Source organism: Athene cunicularia (assembly GCF_003259725.1).
Source record: "Athene cunicularia isolate RWA chromosome 4 unlocalized genomic scaffold, athCun1 chr4_part2, whole genome shotgun sequence".
NCBI classification, from domain to species: domain Eukaryota; kingdom Metazoa; phylum Chordata; class Aves; order Strigiformes; family Strigidae; genus Athene; species Athene cunicularia.
The window spans coordinates 30,389,203-30,412,225 of NW_020799099.1; the positions used below are offsets into that span (position 1 = coordinate 30,389,203).

The window sequence follows — 23,023 nt, forward strand, 5'->3', positions numbered from 1 at the left end:
ATGTGTATAAGAGACAGCCCCCCCCCCATCTAAAGAAGCATTTTCAATTGGTGAACTAAAAGCTAATTTTCCTCTCTGAATAGAGGTGCTACAAAGAAAATGCATTCTGGAATTTTTGGATATGAAAGCTTTTCAGCTTGTTCTTCCTTAGTGGTCTGTAGCTATAGGAAAACTCTGTGGAACAGTGTAAATTTGTGGTCTTACAGCTACATCCAGCATATCTTAGTTTGGAGTTACGCTTTTTCCCTTGGAGTTTACCCACAGGGGAGGGAATCCAGTCTGTAATCATGATTCTCGGTTGATTTTGAAATATGAAATAATTACAAAATTTCAGTTAATTCCTTTACTAAATTAAAAGTCAGAGGGTATTTGACTATTCCTTCTCTGTGCTTTATTCTGCAGCTCAAGCTTAGTTAAGTGTTCACAGTGCAGTGTAACACACTAGAATCACCTCATCCTTAGAAGCAGTTGTCAGAAAAATATGGGCCTGCCTGGTAGAATGTATTAGCCCAATACATTGTCTCCATTTTATTATGAAGCTGCTGGGGAAGCTGTGATATACAGCACTGTCATTACAGATCTATTGTTAGAAGGGTTCTACAGTCTTCTGTGCTCTGCCATTAATTTATAGCAGTAAACAATATGTAGCCCTCCAACTGCAGCAAAGCAGAATCTTTTAATGAGGTGGATGTTATTACCACAATAAATCAGCACATTCGTGTAATGTATAATTCAATGTGTGTATTCCCACTGTAACTTCTCTGAGTAAGCTGATAGTGTATCATTGTCAGTGCACAGCTCCACAGTTTGGTTGTTTTTTTTTTTTTTTCCCCTAAGCTTTCTTTCATTTGGGGACTTTTTTTTATTTGCTTGCAAATAAATGTGACATGTCTTGATAGTTGTCCTGTTGCAGGCTTCAGAAACCAACTGTAACAATAACAGCCAAAATCAATACTGTGGATTCTGGCTATATGGATCTCTGCATGATACCTTTTTTTTTTTTTTTTTTTTTTTTTTTTTCAATTCTAATTGGGTTTAGCTTTATATTCAAGGAATGTAATTCTATAACTATTGATTTGGGCTATACTCATTTGGAGAGTAATAAAAATAGGGGCAGATAAAGAGAATACATAAAATGTTACAGAACCATACAGCACAACACTGTTTCTATTTTTAATTTATAAAATTTGTCTACCAATGACCTTCTTTCTTCCTTTTTTCCCTCAAGCATGGCTGAGTCTTTAGGGAAAATCAGTACAGATGGAGATTCCAAAATGGTTCTTGCAACAAAGAGACTTCTTGGAGTCAGTTTCATTCTTCCCTGGAATAAATTTGCTAAATCAGATAAAAATCCTTTTGTACAGGAACCACTTCTTTTAAAGGGTTATATTTCAAATTAGTGAACTGCAAAAATAGTAATTAACCTAAGATGTTTTCCTTATCCTACTGCAATGTGAAAGCCACTCTAAGTAAAAAATGTAAGATTGTATCTGAGGTCATTCGTAGATCTAATCTATCCTAGAAGAGAAAATACTTTGAAGTCTGTGTGCCAAATTTCACGTGAGCTGCAAAGAAGTGCTTGTTTGAATAATAATAATAATAATAATAATAATAGCAGACATAGTTTTTCCCTTGAACTGTGCTTGAATTAATGACTAGGTTACTGATACTTTAGTTTAAAAGCTTTTCTTTTAAAGTTTTTCTTTGTACTGTATTCTTAAGTATATTCTTGCAGAACAGAAAAAAGAAATTACTTTTGTGTGCTTATTCTTTATTTATACTTCAGTGCATCCATTGCCTGTGCAGATGAGCATCATCTACATTCATAACATAAAAGCAGTATGCTCACTACATATATAAAAAATTCGTGTTGCATATGTTTTGCACATACATACAAAGATCTTTTTAGACCTCTTACAACCTTTTACATGTGGAATGGCTAAACTTTTGGGTTTCACAGTGATTTATGCGACATATACTCATTTTTTCCAAATACTTTAAAATAAAAGTCTGCTGAAGAGATGCACAGCTATAGATAACAAAACATTATTATTATTTCTTACATTTAAATAAATCCCTGGGTGTTTATGTCCTGGGTGAGCACTGAACAAAGGATAACAACGTTGGTAACAGTGCGATAGACTTTTTCAGTCACACATGTATTTGTTTCTTTATATTTGTTTTTATATAGAAATTCTGCTATTTTATTTATTTGTCTACTTCAAAGTTTCAAGTTTTGTCCATTCAGTAAAACTTGCCTTGGGATGGTAACTAGAAAGCATAGAAACAAGATAAAATTCCAAATGCATGTTAATATTCTTCCACTCTATCAGTTGCGATTTTTTTCCTCCGAAATGTCCAAAGATGTTTCTCGTTGTTGCTTACCATTTCCTTGTTAGTGTATTCAACTTGCACACGAGTTAACAGTTCTTTGTGCAAGACATTCCGCTGTGAAATGGTTTTTAGCTATTGACTTGAATCAGCAGCAAACAGAAATGAAACAGAAGAGAAATGAAGCCCGTATGAATGCAGAAGAGACTTTTTTCCAGGCAGCCATATGGACGTGCATAGAATACTGCTTTGAAACACACCGATTTGTTGAGGTGCTTACAGAATCCAACATCTGCTTTTGCAAAACACCAAACCCAGTCTTCTCCGTGCTCCTGACAATTCCGGTCACCAAAAAGAGCGAGGGGAGTATGACGTGATCATAGGTCGTGTTATCTTTATTTACTTACTGTATTTATTTTTACAAACCCTGTAGCCTATTGGAGCGTTGAACCCAAAGAGAGCGGCCTTCTTTGCCGAGAGATACGAATCGTGGGAAGATGACCAGGTTCCAAAATTTCACTATGGCACACATTATTCAACTGCAAGTTTTGCACTCACGTGGTTATTAAGAATTGTGAGTATCTCTTTTAAAAATGCTTTTCCTTTAAACGGTAATGAAAGCAACAAATGAAGAAACTAAAACTCAGTGGTGGAGGAGAGCACTGAAATTTTCTACTCCTTGTAATTGATAGCATAGGATAAATGTATCCCAGAGTTTGAGCAGAAGGTATTAATTTTTACAGTACAGCCTATTCAAATCAGTAAAGCTTTTTCTCCTTAAAAAAAACCCTCGCTTTTTAGTGTACATTTTTATACTATAAACATACTTTCTTCCTTGCATGTTTTCTGACTGGATCATGTTCTGAACATTTGTGGTTCTTACTGAAGGTATTTAGATTTCATCTCCTAACAAGTGTAAATGAGTTGGTCTCTGATGATCATGAAATTCTGTGATGTAAATAATTAATTTTTTAAAATCTGCTGCAGTATATACGGAAGTAACTTTTGAGATGCTACATATTGATAATATATTGGTTAAACAATACATTTTTCCGTAAAATTGAAAGGCGATTTATCTCCTAGAAAGTAATTTCTTTGGGAAAGCATTAGCAGCACATCATTAATTAAAGCTTGTTAGAATGTACAAGCATACATAAATCCTTGAAGTAATTTATAGTGCTTAGCTAATTTCAAGCAATTATCCACTAATATGTGCTTAAGTGTTCTTTAACTAAGAGGAGGCTTTTAAATCTTTCAAACATTTTTCTTTTCTAAATATTAAATTACGTATTAAACAATAGCAATCATAAAATATTGAATGCTATCCTTTATATTAATGGATTACCTTGAACAAAACGCCCGTGTTATTTTTTGTTACATGTTAGTTTATAAAATAACTAAGGTAAAAATATTGAGCTTTTTCCTATTTGCCAGAGCGATTTGTGTCACAACTGTAGTTTCTCCTCCAGCCTGTAAACATTTTCTTTTGATTTTATTTGCTTTATCTGGATATATAAGCAGGGAGTAGGAATAAAGAGCATGTATTGAACAAATAAGCATCAGTTTCTATTTCTCATTTTTGGGTAATAGAATTAACCCTTTGCAATTAATCATGTGTCTGCCAGAAAAATAGCATCATTAATAACCAGACCCCAAAAGAATAATAAATCCCGTCTTTTTTTTTTTTCTTCCCCCTGAACTTCCTAAGGAAGTACACTGCTGTTTTTAATTAATCTTTTTATGTGTCTTTAGGAACCTTTTACAACGCTTTTCCTAAATCTGCAAGGTGGGAAGTTTGATCACGCGGACAGAACTTTTTCATCTGTTTCAAGAGCATGGCGAAATAGTCAGCGTGATACTTCTGATATCAAGGTAAAAGCTCTCCTGAAAGGTGTAATATTTTATACTGCATCTGCCTTTGTTGTATCTGTGACCATAGGACCACAGGTTATGAAAAAGGAAAGGAAGATTGGAAGCTATCCTACCATTTGGGAAAAGATGCAAGGGAGATGACACATGTTTTTAGTTTCGTTACAATATTTCAGTGGATTCTTTTGTAAAACTTTAGCCAATGTTTTTAGCCCTGAGACCAAAATAAGGCAAAACTGGCCTTTGTGCTATAGATAGGCGTTTCGCTGTCTTTTTGTTCCTCTGCACAAGTTTTAAGCCTTTAAAAAGTCAGTAGAAACTGGTATAGCCTTTTAACCACTGAGTTTCATAAATATTCTGTTCATGCTTCTGCTCTGCTTAGATAAGAATGTTGCGGTTAATATTTCTATTATTTTATATAATTTTGGCTCCAGGCATCCAACCTCATTTTGGGGCAATTTATGCACTGTCCTATTTGTTTGTCCTATGACAAAAGGAGGAGGCGGTTGTGCTAATTTAGGCGCCAAAGGGGTAAAACCGAGTCTTATAACAAGGAATATGTAGATAGGGGCTAAAGAGCTGCGTGTACTGAGAAGAGAGTGTCTGAGGCTACTGAGATGAAACACAGAATGATATTGAACCTTTCCTGACAGGGGCACTGGGCCTGGGAACTGGCGAGTCAACAAGAAGTAGTTGGGAATAGAAGATAAATTGCTCTGGTAATTATTCACTGTAAAGAAGGAGACCTAGAATTAAGTGGGTCAAGAAGCTAGGGCAGGAGCACATAGGGCAGAGGTTTAGGTAGGTAGCCAGTGAAGGAAGGAATGACCTAAACAAATAGAGGATCTGAGGAATATTTTGAACTGGGGAGGAGAGCAAGGGAGAAAAGGATGCTGGCAGTGGTGGGAAGGCTTTGTTGTCCTCAAATCTAAGGAGGAGGAGTACTATCAGAATTTTTTTTTCTAATAGAAGGAAGGACGGAAAAGCAGTGTGAAGAAAATCAGAGGCTAACTCAAGGATGTCATGCAACTAGCAAGAGACATAAGTCACATGAAGTCATTCTATAACTATATTCATAGCGAGGAGACAGTTAAGGAAAGGGTTGATCTGCAGATTAACCAAATGAGAAAACTTACCAACTGATAGTGCTGAAAAAGTTATGTCTTTCTGGCACCCAAAGAATCAATGGCAATCAGTGACTAGTGGAATTAATACCACTTACAAAAAGATGCAATGCCTGTATCAAACTGGGAAAGAACAGCATAGAAAATACAAACACATTAGATTTTTTTCAAATTAACTGGTCATTATGAACTTCATTCACTTGTACTTACAAGACTGGCAGGCAAAATTTTAGAGTGCCTTTTTTTTTTTTTTTTTTTTTTTTTTTTTTTTTTTTCTCCTTTTGAGAAATGGAGGAGGGGGAAGGGAGCAGTAATGGACAGATGAAAGATTTAGTTTTTACAGAGAAAGAAAAAGAGAACCAAGAGGTGAGCTTAGCTACGATTCACAGAAAAGTATGCAAATAATCAGACTATGTTTAAGTACCAGAAAGATGGCAAGGAGACAAGGAAATGAAACACATATTTATCAAAAAGAGATTATGTCAAATCAGTCACAGATTCTAATGAGAAGAGGTAACAGACCTTATAAACAGAGAAGAAGCAGATGATGATCTTAGTTTTTGACATTGTCTCATGAGTGGGCTTGGAAAACTTGGTCTAAAAGTATGTTTTATTTAGAGAATAGTTACCAGAGGTTCTTTATTAAAACTGAAAGATGTTTTGAGTGGAATTCCTGATAATAACAGGTTAGGTCTCAATTTCCACTGATACTGGACTGGAAGCTACTGGAAGTGTAGTGGAATTGGAAGCACTTGCTGAAGGGAAAATTGAGACAACTGTTAGATGAGGTTTGTTAGGGAAAAGTGAGAATTATAATTTTTGTGGAGATTCTCGTACAGTTAAGTACAAACATAACACAAGGAACAGTCTGCTGTGCAAAGAAAAGATGCAGGATTGCAGTACATCACTGGTGCATGTGAATTAATAACATTGTGGCATAACAAAAGGTGAGTAACATTTTGTAGAAGATACATCAATAGGCCATAGTATAACTTTCAGAATATATGAAATATATCTTCAGCTTTACCCAGCTTTGATAAGGTCTTAGCTGCAGTATTACATCCATAGTTGTGGCCTAGTTGGAGAGAATCCACACTGGAACAATAACAACAGTGTGAGGTCTTGCAAATAAAATGCAATGGAAGATTGAGTAGCTATTCTTTATTTTTCTTCTAAAGAAGAGCATGTTGAGAAGGAACTTAAGTGTCTCCTATCGCATAGGGGCTGCTGCAAGAAAGAAAGGAAAAATCTCTGCTGCCCGTGCTGGATACAGGAAGAATGAATGGACTTAAATATCAGGGAGCTTTCAATTAGATGTGAAAGTAACCTTTCTAACAGAACAAATAAAAGCAGTGAGTGCTTCCCTGGCAATTAGTGTAGTGAGGGTTTTTCAGAAATGCTTGGATCTCTTTTGGAGATGACGTGTGTGCAAGTTGGTACTATCCCTGCTGTTATGGATGGCCTCGAGCTGCTTGCAGCTTTCTGAGTCATGAGTTCTACTGAGTGAGTATTAGACTGACTCAAGGAGTCTGTTCATGAGACTGGATGAGCGTCCAGGAAGGGGGATGGGATAATATTTCCATAGGACATGTTGGAAGAATTAGGAAAAAAAAAAACCCAAACCTTGAAAATGCACAGAACCGTCTTTGTTGGAAATAGCTGTATAGCAAATATTTCACTACAAGTGTGAAAACTAAGTGTCCTGATACCTGGTGTTCTGCTCTACCTTGCAACTGTTTGTGAAATCCTTGGCTGAAGTGTCCCATATGCCTCTAGAAGTTTTCTGCGTGCAGAATTGCAACGTGTTTGCTTACTAGTGCTTGAATGTGTTTAGTAGACACATGCATCGGAGAGCAGATTTTTATGGGCTCCTGTAGTTAACGGTAACATCATACTGCATACATCCTTGTAAATAATTTACTAATTAAGAAAACTAAACTAGATGTTGCTGTCCTGATGAAATTAACGACAGAAGTCTTACTTAAGTGGTACTTTTAGTGTTACTGTTTTCATAAGTCAAGAATTTTGGGTTATTTGATTGTGGGTCGGTTTACACGGCACCAGGGCTGCTGGCAACAGATGGGGTACACCTGCCTCAAATGGGGAAAAGCATCTTCACATGGGAGTTAGCAGGGATCGTTGAAAGAGCTTTAAACTAGGTTTGAAGGGGGAAAGGGATAAAACCAGGCTCACTAGAGATAAGCCCAGGGGCATCAGGCCAAGCTTTGAGGGATGGGGTGCTAGTGAGGTCCTTCAGTCTGCCATCTCAGTGGAGGTAGGGGATGGGGATCCATGCAAAGATACAAGGGTCACTGATGCGTTAGAAACCACGGAAGCACCTCAGAATGGTCGTGTAGGAATTAGGGCTTCTCCCTCCAAAAAGGTGGCGGGATCAGTAGCCCAACTGAAGTGCATCTACGCCAGTGCACACAGCGTGGGCAACAAACAGGAGGAGCTGGAAGCTGTTGTGCAGCTGGAAAACTATGACATAGTTGCCACCAGAGACATAGTGGGATGACTCTCACCACGGGAGTGCTGCAATGGATGGCTATAAACTCTTCAGAGGGGAGGAAGGAGAGGCAGTGGGGTAGCCCTGTATGTTAGGGAGTGTTTTGATTGTCCCGAGCTGAATGATGGTGACGATAGGGTTACATGTTTATGGGTAAGAATCAGAGGGAAGGCCAGCAAGGCAGATATTGTGGTGAAAGTCGGCTGTAAACCACCTAGCTGGGATGGAGAGGCAGACAAAATATTCTGTAAGCAGCTAGGGGAAGTCTCACAGTCACTAGCCCTTGTTCTCGCGGAGGTCTTCAACTTACCAGATGTCTGCTGGAAATACAATACAGCAGAGAGGAATCAGTCCGGGAGGTTTCTGTGCTGTGTGGAAGAGAACTTCCTGACACAGCTGGGGACTGAGCCAGGTAGGGAAGATGCCCCTCTGAACCCCCTGTCTGCGAACAGAGAAGGACCTCTGGTTGATGTGTGATGGTTGGAGACTGTCCCGGGCACGGCGATCACAAACTAATAGAATTTTCAATTCCTGGAGACGTCAGGAGGGAGGGTCAGCAGAACTTGGACTTTCAGAGGACAGACCTTGGCCTGCTTGGGAGACTGTTGGACAGAGTACCTTGGGAGGAAGCCCTGAAGGGCAAAGGAGGCCAAGAAGGACTCCTGCACAGCTCTTGCCTGTCTGTGAAGACTGTGCAGTTGCATACAAATTAAGATTTTTATCTCGTGTCATTTTAAAGAAAATTAGGCACTTGAGCGGCGCTTTACTGTTTTGGGTTTTTTTTTTTTACAAAATGTCGAATAAGTAATATATATTTTGGGGTTCTCATTTAAGAGACATTGTCGGGTGGTTCATAGGTATTTTTAAACCGGAATCTTCTGTATGCCTATTACAGTCCAACGCTAACTGAATGCAGCTGGCATATTGGAAAAGATGTTTTGTTTTGACAACAATTTTTAGTGTAACATTTACATGGAAATTATGCAGAGCTGAGATGAAAAATAATAATATCAAGCAAATAATAAGAGCATTTATGTAAAAAAGGGCCTTCTAGAAAGTCATCGTACAGAGATCTCTACATCACAGCCTAGCCTTTCACCTCCACGGGAAACACTTTTTTTATCTTTAACAGAATTATGAGATTTATCTTGGGTGTTTTATTTGCAGCAGGCCAGTCAGTTTGCCTGAGTGGTGAAACATTTAAATGTATTAAAACAATTAGGATTTTCCCCTTTTTATTTCATAGGTAGATTACATTTTCCTGTTCTGTCAAGTATTTTTTAGCAGATTCCTTAACTAAATTCTTTAGTCTTTTTGCTTCCTTTTTCAGTGTTTCAGGTGGAGTTGATATGTTACTTTTTGGGCTGAATATGACATATTTTTAAACTCAAAAATACCTACTTGTGTTAAGGTATTATTTTCATTGTAATCTGTTTGAGATTGAGCAATATGTAATCAAGGAGAATGCCTTCATGATTTTATTATAAAACTATATATTTAGAAATGTTTGTTCTGCTGTGGGTGAATATTCTGACAAAAAATAATTAGGTAAGTTCAAACTTCATTTGAAATATTAATCCATTTTTTAATTTCGACTTTGAATTTTTCTTGTGTACTTGTTCTGAAGCAGCTGACTCCTTCAAAGATGGATGCAAGTAGTCTTATATACAAGAAAATTGCTTTAGCTATAAATTATGTTTTTGTAAGAGAGATGTGGGAAACAAAAATTGCTTCAGGGGAGTCAACTAGTTAAGGACTTGAGATAGACTGAATGCCTTGAGGGAGAAATCTCTTGAAAATGTAGGTATGGTTGGACATGAAAATGAGTTTGCTGCAGTGTCTGACTGTCCATGCCATTCAATCTGTGGCAAACACAAAACCATTTACTTCTCAACAAGTTAAAGGGTTTTAAGCTTTACCTTCTCTTTCTGATCGGCTGAGAACATAAACGTAGGCAGCTATTGTGGCTGATTAAATAATATTATGGGGTTTTTCACCATAAACTCTTGGGATTCCTGTTGATACTTCTACAACTGGTGAAAACCTAGCGGTTTGATGGGTTGATTTATAGAAATATTACAAAGGATTTGGGAAGTCACTTTTAAGACCTTGAAAGTGAAAGACCAAAGTGAGTGGCATTGTACCTTGATGCATGGGGTGTGGAGGTCACAAAGGAAGAGGAGGAGTTTACTCCTATTCCAGCTGAAAAAATTGTGACGTTTTAGAACCATTGAGCCAGTTACAGGACAGGATTTTTTTCCTTGCTTCGCACGTCAAGAGAGTGAACGTAGTAGATGGAGGACTAACGTGAGCTAGCTTTGGAAGCAGCTCTTGTTGGCTGGTATCACTTCAGCAGAGAAAGCTAAAGCATGTGTGTGGTCACAACCAATCTGCGTCGATATCAGGTGAAAGCCTTGGGTCGGTGATAAAAGCAGGAAGCTAATGCTGCACTTTAGTATAACCTGTGGTTGAACTTCCCAAATTTTGATTTCAAGAGGTGATATGTTGCATAAAATTGAATTTCCTTGTTCTCCCCTACCATTTCTTTAACCAATGCAAATTAAAAATCCTTCCTAAGTTTGCTAGTGTCTCACTACCGCTCTGGCATTGTTATTTACTAATTAGCTCGGCACTGTTGCCTTTAAACGATTAATCATGTGTTTTTAAGTTAAATCTTCAGCACCAAAGAATTATTAAATGTATTTTGATGCTCTGAGAGTACTACTTAGTACCTTTAAAGTACTAGACATGCATGATCATTAACTCATTTACCTACTTCTTAATTTACATTATCAGCTCAAACAATCCTGATTAGTTTTGTTAATGCTGTATAAAAAGCAAACATGGATAGCCTGGCAGTGTTTAACAGAAAAATAGTTTAGTTTGGGGCTTGGACTAAGTTCCAGAATACAGAAGTTAAGGCTGTCTGTTGTTTTTTTGTTTTGTTTTGGTTTGGGTTTTTTTTTGTGTTGCTGTTTTTCTTTGATGAATGAGTAGATTTGCACCAACTTGTTCAGAAGCAGATGTTATTTCTGGTGTCACAGCTAACCTGTTGTCATAAATCTATTTATCGTTATATTTACAACAGTGTAATTGTTGCCCATGTTGCTTTTGCTAATTGTTGTGGGTTGGGGTTTTTTTTTAATACCATAGATAGAATTTTTCTGGATCGTTTGAAATTCCTATGCTGTCCTCCAAACAGCTGTGTTGGCTTCTTAGTTGTCATCTGGCATTTTATTACTGCACCTTCTATGCCAGGTCATTAATGAGATTATTGACTGGTATTAGGAGCAGGGCAGACCCCATTACCATGTCCTCCCAGTTTGACAGTGAGCTATTGATAACTGCTCTTGGAATATGGATTTCCAGCGTGGGTACTCCCACATTATTGTAACCTAATCTCATCTCCATTTCTCTACTTGGCTTACAAGAATGTCATGGGAGACTGAGACAGTCTCAGAGGCCTTTCTCAAAAGTGAAGCAACATCTTGCCTCTTTTTCTTTCACTGTCCACTATTGCAGTTACCTTTTGAAAAGAAATTTAATTTGCTTATTGTGACTGATTTTTAAAAATTTTTGTTAACCATTTTTAACCAAGTTACGGTCACTAGTATAGAGTCACATACTGTTCTTCATGCCTTTCCCTTTACTGCTTTGCGTGTGTTCCTTTTTCATGTGCTTATGGGTTGGGTGTGGTGGGTTTTTTTTGTGTATTTGATTAGTTTTGTTGAAAAATGAGATGCTAGAAGACCATAAACTTACAGAAAACATTAGTAAGCTCCAAATATGCTGTTCCAGATTGTTCCATCATAGAATGGGTACTAATTTATGAAAGTCGATCTTGTGATATAATACACATCATGGCTGGTGTGATAGTATCTCAATTCATATCTCAGCCAGGTGGGGCAAGTTATGATCCTTTATCTTGTCATGAGACAAGAACTATTTAATTTTCAGGTCCAAAAATGCTGTTTTGTCAAGTAAACTATATTTTAAGACTCATTAGCATCACATTGTTTGGACAATTTTTTTTAAATCGAGTTTTGTATTAAACGTCTTTATGAATTGTGACAGTATTAAACAATGTCTGCTATAATGTTGTCTTGGGCTTCTAAGAGTGCACTGGTGTTATCAAGTGGGTATCTGGCACATATAAACACTTAGTAAGACTGAGGGGTAGTGGGTTTGGCCAAGATTCTTCAGGAGTGTCCTTGGAGGGGACAGTTTGAGAAGCAGAAGAATGCTAAACAGTCATAATGATTTCATTATGAACAGGACACCGAGATTAAGAACTAAATTATAATTTAAGTGATAATCATGGGTCTAAAATGTCTTGAACCATAGACTGTAATAAACAAAGAGCTCTGAAAGTAGCCCTCTGTCTTCCCAATTTTCATACATTTTCTAATTCTTTTCCTCTAAGTCATCTCCATGCTAATGACTAAAATTGATCCTGGATGTTTTCGATGCATATCACTGTTTTTGATACGTACAGTCAGCCTATGGAAGCTGACAGTGCCAACTTTGAAGTAGAGTAAGCTTGTGCTAAGCCAAGGTTTCTGCTGGCTGTAGGACATTCTCAAAATCTATTTGAAGCTATCATAGAGTTGTTATATACTGTTCAGATTTTGTGAGCTGTTCTTAAAAGGAGTAAAGAAAACCTGGGCTACAAGCCTGCAATATTTAACCAGATTTTTTGAGTTTTGATGCCATGACTTCTTAATTAGACAGCAGCATTAAAACATACCCAGTTCATCTGATTAACACTATTGAAATATTCAAAATTAAAGGAATGGTTGCAATAAGTAAAAGCAAGACTAAATCATTTAATACATTGATCTCATCAGACAGATCCTCAGATAGTTATACCATATGCCCATGTACCTCAGTCCTCTACTATTTAACTTTTCTTCCTTTCCAGTACAGATTTTGAAATAATAGCTTTCAGAACTTACACAGCCAAACACTATCTAGGCTGAAGTTTTCAGCTGTGAGTTCTTAAAGGCCTATGCAAAAAATTTATTAAAAAAAAATAAAAATCCATTGGCTTCTGATAAAGAAATGATACAAAATCCAGTTGTAATATGTCCTGTAATCGCATGTCTTTTTCACATTCTTTTACTGAAAGAAGCCCATCTAGGGAAACTTTTGAGTATCGACAGGAATTACTGGGTCCTCTTTTTATTAGAGTGTTAAACCTGCTCCTGTGTGTGAGTCCTGATGTATTTTAGCCAAACAAGCATAAACTCTGCAGAAAATCTTTATTATGGTAGACAAGTTATATCTGTAACCAAATATAAATAAACTATTTCATAGAATTAAAATACTGTAGTGTTACCCGCACTCGTAGGTAGTAGCTTAGTTTCTGTGAATATTGTGTGGATTACTAAGTCGTTGTCGGGTCACGTGTGTTCAGTGTGGGTTTTTGTATTCAGTGTGAGTTTTTTCTTTCAAGCATGAGATTCTTCAAGTCTTCAGGAAGACTTGAGAATCTGGACTCCATCACTGATGAACTTCACAGGCAATAATAAACATTTAAGGTGGGCACTGGGAAAATTCTGTTTACTTAATAATGCATCAGGTTTGTGTGTTTGGGAAAGGTTATTAATAGTTGTAACATTCTATAAAGGAAAAAAATATCTTCTCTGGAAGTGTTAGAACACTTGTTCCTATGAATTTGCTTCTTGCAGTTGACTGACTCATTTGTCAAAAAAAGCTGTAAGCCTGAAGTTCTGGATTTCTCAGTGATGGGACATTTGTTATGGTGCCCCCTCTGTGTAGCTTCTCTGGAGACTACTAAAAGGTGAACTTACGCTGCGCTTACTGGGCCCCTCAAGGCACACTCATATAATGGCTCTACTCGCCTGCTTATTGTTTTTGAAACTTATAGGAACTTAGTTATCTTTATAACCTGCTGTAAAATTTGACTAAAAATGACCAAAAAACTTAAAGTGTTTTTGGAGGAAATGGAGGTTGCTGTAGATAGGCCAAGGAGCACACAAGGTTGAGTACGACTGATTGAAAGGCATGTTAAGCAACACGTTTAAACCCAGAGGCAAGAAACTCTAGAGTTCCAAGCTGCAGGAAGATTTAGAAACTGGAGGATGACAAATTTCATGACTTTCTTTAAAATACGAATTAAAAAACAAAGAGTTGAAGCTCTGCAAAATGGCAACTCGTGCTTATTGAAACAGGCTGCCTATGTAAGCGTGCCGAAGACACCCTGTAACCTGATAAGCTTTTCTACATATGCTTTGCATTGTTTTAGACTTTCCCATCTAATAGATGGGAGTTTCAAAAGCTAAAAGGAATAAAGTTGCTGCCAAACTGGCAACATTACCTTTGTATGGGAGAAACTTCATGTCATATTTGTAACAAAGTCAAAGATGTCCAAGAGCAATGACTAGCAAAATTCAGAAGCAGCTACACAGTAATTCAGATTTTTAACCATAAACTGTATATCTGGTGTAGCAACACTTTTAACATGTTTAGGATGTAGATATTTGGTTTTCATGAAAGATTTGTTTTTCTGTAAAATTGTGCCAAGATCCGTAACGGGGAAAATACTTCTCTGAGTAAAAAAAAAAATAAAAATAAAAAATTCTAAATTCAGTCAGCTCCGTGTATGGTAATCTGTGGGAAGTGCAGTAGTTAAAAATACAGACCTCTGGGTGCACAGATCAGAATGTTCCATCTGCTATCTGTGGTCTACTTCTTTTATACCCAGCCATAACTGTATTGAAAATGAAAAAAACACTTGTAATATCTGCTCCAAACTTCTTTGTGAATCTTTTGAAATAATAACCTTCAAGTAAATTATGGATGAATTTACTAAAGTCCAAAGGAGAATGACCATAGGTCTAGCAAATGGGACCAGTGGTATAAAGGTAAAGGTTTTAGGTTGTTTACTTTGGAGAAAAGAGGAACAAGGATGGAAATGTGAAGTGCCTCAGCAGTGGCGGTTGTAATGCTTGTAGCCTGCTGGGGATTTTGGCTGGCACTTTGTCCATGGAATCACAGAACAGCCCAGGCCAAAGGGACCTTGCAACATCACCCAGTCCAACATTGTGTGGGAAAGGAAGCCTAGAGGAGATTATCTAGCACCTTGTCCAGCCCCGTCTTGAAAACCTCCAGTGATGGGGACTCTACCAGGTCCTTGGGGAGGTCGTTCCAGTGAACAATAATTCTCACTGTAAAGAATTTCTTTCTTAAAACGAGATGAATTGTGCTGTGTACTTAGTTCCTGTTCCAGTGTGCTGCTGTGCAGGAGTGGTTAGCTCTGGCTGCGAATGGATCTCACCGTCCTTGAGGTAAAAACCCCTCCTACACTTTGATAGGTGTAAAAAGGGGCAACTGCTGCTTGTATGTAGTCTGAGAAGGAAAGAAATGGGCTCCAGCGGCAGCAAAGGCAGCCTCAGTGTTAGAAAGACCTTCTAGGGGTATGAACAGCTCAACACTAGAAATTCATGGCATCTCCATCCTTGAAAATGTTAAAAGAACAAGGCAGAGACACATCCTTCAGGAATACCTGATTATAATTGTCCATGAATGGAAAAGTGGACAAGGTGACCTTTCAAGGTTTCATCTAGAACTTTTAATGATTTCTATGATTTTTCAGTTAATGTAAAAAAAAAAAAAAAAAAAGGAAAAAAGGAAGAAAGGAACGCAGTTGTATATACAGCTTTTTTCCTCTTTCTCTGTCAAATTAACCTGAACTACATATTATACAGTGCATACTTTTACATATATTCTCAGTAAAAGTAAAATAATTTTGTGTAGATAATTATAATCCAGGTATTGACTAACAGGATTTAAAGTGCCTCAAAGATGCATTTTTTTATGCCTTTAAGTACTGACCTAATTAATCTACTTATCAATAATGAATCAACTGCTAACTGTGATTATCATGTATTTCATTATTCTCCTAAATATCTGGATTTTTTATAATTTTCTTTGCTTAATTGTAAATCACTGAAGATGTTAATAGATATTTTTAAACCAGGAAATAGTTCTATTGAAATAGAATATTTTAGAACTGCAAAAGGACGAGTAGACATTGACAAAATTAATTTCATTAATTCAATTTAGAATTTTAATGGAAAGCTGCCGAAGTGTAGTTTTGGTTGTTTTTTTTTTTTTACAAGTTGGGAGGATTTCAGGCAATATCTTGAGGCAATTTCTTAGTTCTGTGAGAGAGAACACACACATAGCAGATAGACGGAAACTCATGGGTCCTTAGAAATTATACTTTCTCACAGTCATGAAAATTATTACACTGAAGTATGAAAAATTAAATCTGAATTAATTTAATAGTATATATTTTTGGAATGCCATTTAAGTCCCCTAACAGAGGAAATAAAGTGTGGCAATATGAATGAAAACCTAGACTGCTAATATGCATTTTTATTATTCTGTTTGACAGGTTATATATAGGCTTAATATGGCGTAATGTGATTGTCAAATAATTTAGTTTGAAAATCTGGTATCTTATAAATGTTTTAATATGTTTAGGGAATCTGTGTCACTGTTTCGAGACACCTTTGCAGACCATATAACTCTGCTTCAAAAAGCATCTGTCTATTATTTTCCAAACAAAAGAAAGAATAACATTTCATTACATTAAAGAAACAAAGTGTCTTGTATAGATTTTTTTTTTTTTAATACGTGGTGGCAAACAGGAAAATAAATTACCAGTGTTAAACTGACATTCTGTTGATATTACTTGTTTGTAAAAAAATTTTTTTAGTGTAAGTTTCCTTAGGAATGATTGTTTCCATATGGTAGAGGGCACTTTTTGTTAGAGAACAATTGTATTTTAATTATATGCAGATTTTCATAAGCATTTTAATAAGAATCAGGATTTGTCAATTTTTTTCTTTAATTTTGTAAAATAACAGATATACCACTATAAATACTGTGTGTTAGATTCATGTTGATATTCACCATGAGCATCTCCATCAGTTGTAATGAAATCAAAAACGGGACAGGAGGACTGAAGTATTGCTTATTGTAAGGAAGTCTGTCTCCACCCTCTAGAACTGGTGAATTCCAACAGAGGAATTTCTGAAACTAATTTCCAACACAATTTTTCAGCGCAGTTGTGCTAAAGCAAGAGCTTCAACAAATCACACAGATGTTTTCGTTTTTCCGTGAAATCATATAAAGAAAAGAAATGTGGGACAATTTTACCATTTCTGTACATGTGCTGAATGTGTAAGGTTTCAGAAGGGATTCAGTAGAATTAGAAAAAGTATGAAGGCGACCAAAAGGGTTAGTTAGAAGGGAAGACCTCCAGAGGGAATGAATCTAAATTGACTAGAGTCCTTTACCTTGCAAAAAGAGACCAAGAATGTGACGGTACAGATTTTATAATATCCACAAAGTCACACAGAAGAGTGAATAAGGAATTAATATTTAGTGTGTTTCACAATATGGGTACCAGAACCTTCCACTGGAGCTATTAGGAAGCAGTTTTAGACTAGCCAAAGGAAAAACCTCTGTAGATGAAACTACAGTGTGGAACCCACGATTAATGATCTTAAAAATCAGAAGTGCAAGTTAGTTCTGTGCCGTTTAAGGAGCTGAGAGAATATCCATTGAAAGACTGTATTTGCCCCGTGTTAGTGTGCCAGTCCTTGTCACTGTTGAGATACTAAATACTTGTCACAGCTGAGATACTAAATGGTCCTTCGGTCTGGTCCCTCATTTTCACGTGGTATGTGTGTGAAACCACAAGTAACTCCTTCCAGCCCCCCTCAAAAAGAAAAAAAAAAAAAAAGAAAAGAAAAGAAAAAAAAGTGCATTAATGAATCTTTTTAAGGTTCTCAGGGGTCCAAAAAGTTCCATTATTAATGGAGTTACACATGCTGAGTCAGCATCTGCTATCTCTGTGTCAATCTATGCATGTGATGTGTGTACATTAAGAAAAAAGGAGAAGACCCCACAAATCGAGCTGAGAAAGACCGTTAAGGACTGCAGTTACCAAATGCATGAAGCTTGTAAACTCGATAAAAATGTAATATTTTCTCATCAGGTTTACTTGCAGGTTTACGTAAAAACTGTTGGCCTTTAATGTCATTTTCACCCATCTAAAGCCACTGAAAACTGGCACTAAATAATGGTCAGGATAAGAAGATCAGATAATAAAGAAGCTCCTTTTGTAAAAATTTATCATTGTGGTGGCAGTGGAAAAACTTCCGGTGAAAACTCCTTTCTAGGGTAATAACGTTTCATGAAAAGTTTCTAAGTCAAACTAACAGAAGTTACTGATAATTTTTAAGTTTCCAGGCAGCATATTGTTTCTGTGTAATCTAATGGAAACAGTGTGTGTTCTAGAAAGCCAAATGTTTTCTGATCTTGAAATAAACTAATGAATAGCTGGATGGATAGACAGATAAATAAAAACATCGGTAACATATGTAATGAGCTTATGTTTTAAGCATTCACGACCGTGGTATGGTTTTGTATCGAATGAATAACCGACTGTCTCTGCCTTTTCTTTGTTAGTTTGTGATGGTTGAAACTACAGAAGGTTCAGTGTTACTTTCTCTTTTACCCACATTCATCCTTGCTGCATTCTCGTTCTTTCACTCATGGAATTAAAGAGTTTAGGATTCCTTTTTATCACGTCCTTGTCAAGCATTTGGTACAGAAGCCTGTTTTTACCCTGCCTAGTTAATTAAGGCCACTGTAAACAAAAAGATGTACAATTCAAAGCCAAGCAGTGTTTCACACAAGGATGGAGGTGATAATAGCTTAATTCCTGCTTGATCTTTCCTGTCTTTGCCCTGGCTACTTCGGGTTGACCTTGTCCCCAATCTGATGACCTCCCCGTTGCCCTCAGCCGTTTGGGAAGCTGCTCATGCCACGTTGGCCCTGAGGGGCTATCTGGGAGACCACTGAGCCACTGACCCATGGCAAGACTGGCTTTCAGATCTCATCCACTGAGCTTCTGACGTAGCTCCTCTATACTGCACCCACCGGAGACAAAGCCAGGAGGGCAGTCTGATGATTTTTATTTTTTTTTTTCCTGACTTCTTAAGTGGCATGCAGTTTGCACTTGCTGTATGGAAGGCCGATTTTACACCAGTCATTTGCTATGAAATACACTTCCTGAAGCAATTACACGTATTGATCCTTTCTTTACAAAGGAAGTAAATTCTCTAATTTAGCAGCTCAATTTTTCTAAATCCATCAAATTGCCAGGTTTATTGGGTGTGTTTAAGTCTCAACATCAAGTTCCACAGGAGAAAAAAAAAAAAAAAGAGCACTTTTAAACTATATTAAGCACAGAAATAGATATGTTATGCCTTAATAGGCTTTTTCTATTAAGTTTTATGCAAGCACTTCGCAGACATTTATAAATGTGTGTAAATAAGGCTCCAATCACATTAACTTAGATATGTTTATGGATATCCTAGCGTATATTTTACAAAATAAATTACAATTTACAGTGTTGCATGTCTGGTTGCAAAACAGGGAAATGCTCCACTGATCCATGGTTTTAAGGTTATGGGTTTGGTTATGGGTTTGTTTCATTTTAAGCTTCATTTTTCTTCCTAGCATACCCTGTTCGATTCTGCACTAAATGTACCATTTTCTACTTTAATAAATAAATAAATAAATAAATAAATTTAGCCATTAGTATTACTTTATTTTTCTCGTAAGACTTAGAAGTTACAATTCCTCTGCTGTATGTGCTTGCATTTTTTTCCTCAAGTATGATTAAGGTAACAGGCTCTGTCTGCAGAAGTGCCAGGGTGGGCCAGCCATGGACGTGTTAAATGCTGCGTTCCTGTCCAGCACAGGCCTACAGAGCACACTTGTTTAAAGCCCTAATGATTCCAACAAGGAATTTAGGGCATACACAGACCTTGTAACTGTGTGAAATTCCTTCCTTTTTTTTCTCCTCATGTTTCTCATAATTGAGTTAAGGACCTTTCCATGAAGGAAAAATATTGACTTGATTCAGCTTTGTGTGGGGAATTTTTTTCCAAAAAAGGGATATAAGTTGAGGTATTTGAGAATAAAATATATATTTTTTTTTTTTTTCTAGGCATTGATCTTAGAGCCTAAACATTAAATTCTTAGACCCTTTATGTCAGAGAGAATATGACTGGATTTTACACCTTTGTAATGAATATATATGGTGCTCTTTTCACCCAAACTATGGATTGACATCTGTGCGTTAACCCTTTGAAATGTGGATTGTATGAAAATGTAAAAGAAGCTGTTTTCCCCAACTTCTTAATGCCCTTGGTTGTCTGTTGCTTTACAGTAATGATAATATTTACGGATGTTACTTGTTTTTAAAGTTTCTCTGCGCGTAATATGCAACCAAAACCAATGTTCTGACTTTTTTGTTTCATAGCCTCTTGTGTTAGTTCTTTGTTGCATTAAAAGCACGATAAGAATTTACCATATCTAAAGGCTTAAATTTCGGGAAGTATGAAAGAGGGAGTTTCCCATTTGTAGCGGGGAGGGGGATGTCTGTGGGAGGATTTTGTATATTCTCTTTGCCTAATGCCATTCTAATCATTATTTTTTTAACATGACAGAGTGCATCCTCTGACAGAATTTATAACATGGCATTGTTTTTCATTTATCTACAGGAATTGATTCCTGAATTCTATTACCTCCCAGAGATATTTGTCAACAGCAACAATTACAATCTGGGAGTGATGGATGATGGAACAGTTGTGTCTGATGTTGAACTTCCACCATGGGCCAAAACCCCAGAAGAATTTGTTCGCATAAACAGACTGGTAAGATGACTGTCTTCTATTATCTGTCAAGTAATATTTGGCTTGCAGGGGGTTTCTGAAATATTTCAGATATTTGCTTGCAAATTTATAATTTTCATAGGACTGTGGCTGAAATCTGTAGAAATGTTAGATTCACAAGTTTAGGAAGACAAAGGCATATAGTATTGCTCATTCTTTAGAACCACTCAGAAAAGTTTGAGTGTGGTCTAAACGCGTGGGAGATCCTATCCCATTTGTATGTCAGCTCTTGTGGTTCTAAAGAGCTAAGAAAATCATCACTTTACTTGAAAAAGCTTGTTTAATCATAGAAATATTTGTCGCTGATTACTTAAATATAATCCCAGGGTTTTTTAATTTTAGTATCCATTTAACTCCAAAGATCACCGACAGAAGGTGGCATTTTAAATCTTCTGCCACCTCTTCCATTTCTTCCATTAAACTGACAGTTTTGAAACCATTTTTGACAGGAAAATAAAACTGAATTCTCCTTTACCTGCTTCGTTCCCCTAACCTGTATTACTATTCTCTTCCATGTCTTGGAAAATCCTGTTGTTAGCAGTGCCTGTCTTCCCTGTGCCCTCTGGGCAGTGTAGTGAGTTACAGAATAGCTGTTCCACTATCACTGCTGGTGTTTCAGCATATTCTCAAATGTAGTAACATTGAGCTCTTCTCAAAATGAAAGGATTCTGCATCAGTGGCACTCTAAAGGAAATAAATTAGAGAAGCTTTTTTAACAAATGTTGAGAAATGAGGCTGCAGTTTTCACGCAGTAGGCAGCTAACTGGGAAATAGTGAATTAGGGCATGGAAACTCTCAAAAACTTTTCAGATGCCAGGCTTGGACTTGGTAATGTCCTGATACTCCAAAATTAGAAAATGGGAATTGAAAAAGCTCTGTTGGCAGAACGTCAGACCTCACATTCATAGAATTGCAGAAGTCACATCAGAAGAAATCCGTGACTTTTAAGTTAGCAGAATGCTTCGCTTTTGCTGGTGACACGATGCCGTGGTCTTCAGAAATGTTATGTCCTGATTCAGCCAGAATAGAGTAAAGTTTTCCCCATCAGAGAGAGAGGGGGAAGGGATCTCCAGCCGGGTTATTCATACCATGCTGACATCAGGTCCGGGGGCGGAACCTTTTCCTTGCTCCGTCGCGGGTTCGGGAGGGAATTTGGCTTTCCGTAAACCAGCTAGCGGTATTTCTCTGTACATCGTTTGTCTTGTTCACTGTTACTGCTGTTTATTGTTGTTACCATTGCTATTGTTGTTGTTCAGATTGTTCTATCACTCTGTTGTATTAAATTTCTTGTTATTTTAGCCCGGGTTTGGTGCCTCACTTCCAGCCCAACCGGCACGGGTGGGGGGAGGGGCAATGGCCACGTGGTCCCTGATCCCAGCAACGATTAAAACTTGCACATGTTATTTGTCTGAGATTTCTGCAGGCAGTTGCAGGGTGCACCATAATACGCCCAAATGACTTCAGGTGAATTTAGTGGTTTGCTTCATCTAGGAGTCTGTGCAAATTTTATTTAAACGAGGTATGAAATACAGTTAACATTTAGCAGGACTCCTTGGCAAACCATTTTCAAGTGCATCTTTTGATCTCAGAGTTGTGCTGATAGGTAATAGGGAGGCAGCCTGACGCCTTTCTGAGCTTGGCCTGCGTTGGTGAGTCAGGACAACCTGAGAAATGAAAAGCTGTGTTCTTAAGCGGACTTGCCAAAGGCAGCCTGTGGCCTGGATCTCTCACGACAGTGGTATTTTAGCTTTTGCATAAAATAAGAGTTCTCATTCAATTAGTTACACATCTGGCTTTCCCCACTGTGAAGTTATTCTCCATCTCCTGCTTCCTCTACTTGTAAAATTTTCTTCATTTCTAACCTTGGTGCCAGGTTTTTCTCGCCCTCACCTCTGCACGCTCTGACATACCCTTCTCTCATCCTTCCGTCATTTCCCAGAGCCTTTGCTACTAGTGTCTGCCTTTCCTGCAGCTCTCTTTGCTATCTCTCATTTGTGCTGTATTCTCAGGATGAGGGGCTTCAGCAGCAGGAAGCAGCTGCTTTTCGATTATTACTGTTAAACTTTGTTTAATTACAGTTAAACAAAACGTAAAATACCTTCAAAGTCTTCTCTTGGAGAGTAATGATCTCATTCCATATTCCAAATGTATTTTTGACAATGTGCACATATTTGTCTTGATAAATCCTGAAAAAAAAGCAGCTCAGAACCATCTAGAATGAGAAGCGCTTGTTACCTATCCGAAACTTTCATTTCAAGTAACTTGAAAATAGCAGCATATTTGTATATTTGAATGATGAAGATTAAAATTACTTTGTAATTTCCTTAATTATGCAACTGAAATACCATATTTATTATCTAAATATAATGAATGTTTCCTTCTCATATACTTCCCCCCCCCCCCCCCCC

The 23,023-nt window shown here is 37.2% G+C and overlaps 1 protein-coding gene across 4 annotated transcripts in view; it reads left to right on the plus strand.

Moving 5' to 3' along the window:
* Window positions 1–23,023, plus strand: part of LRBA (LPS responsive beige-like anchor protein) — a 404,059-nt gene that overhangs the window by 288,549 nt on the left and 92,487 nt on the right. For all 4 annotated transcript variants that reach the window (XM_026847510.1, XM_026847512.1, XM_026847511.1 and 1 more), the window contains 3 exons: window positions 2,765–2,905; window positions 4,084–4,203; window positions 20,445–20,597. In XM_026847510.1, the coding sequence (XP_026703311.1) occupies window positions 2,765–2,905; window positions 4,084–4,203; window positions 20,445–20,597 (414 nt within the window). The remainder of the gene's footprint in view (window positions 1–2,764; window positions 2,906–4,083; window positions 4,204–20,444; window positions 20,598–23,023) is intronic.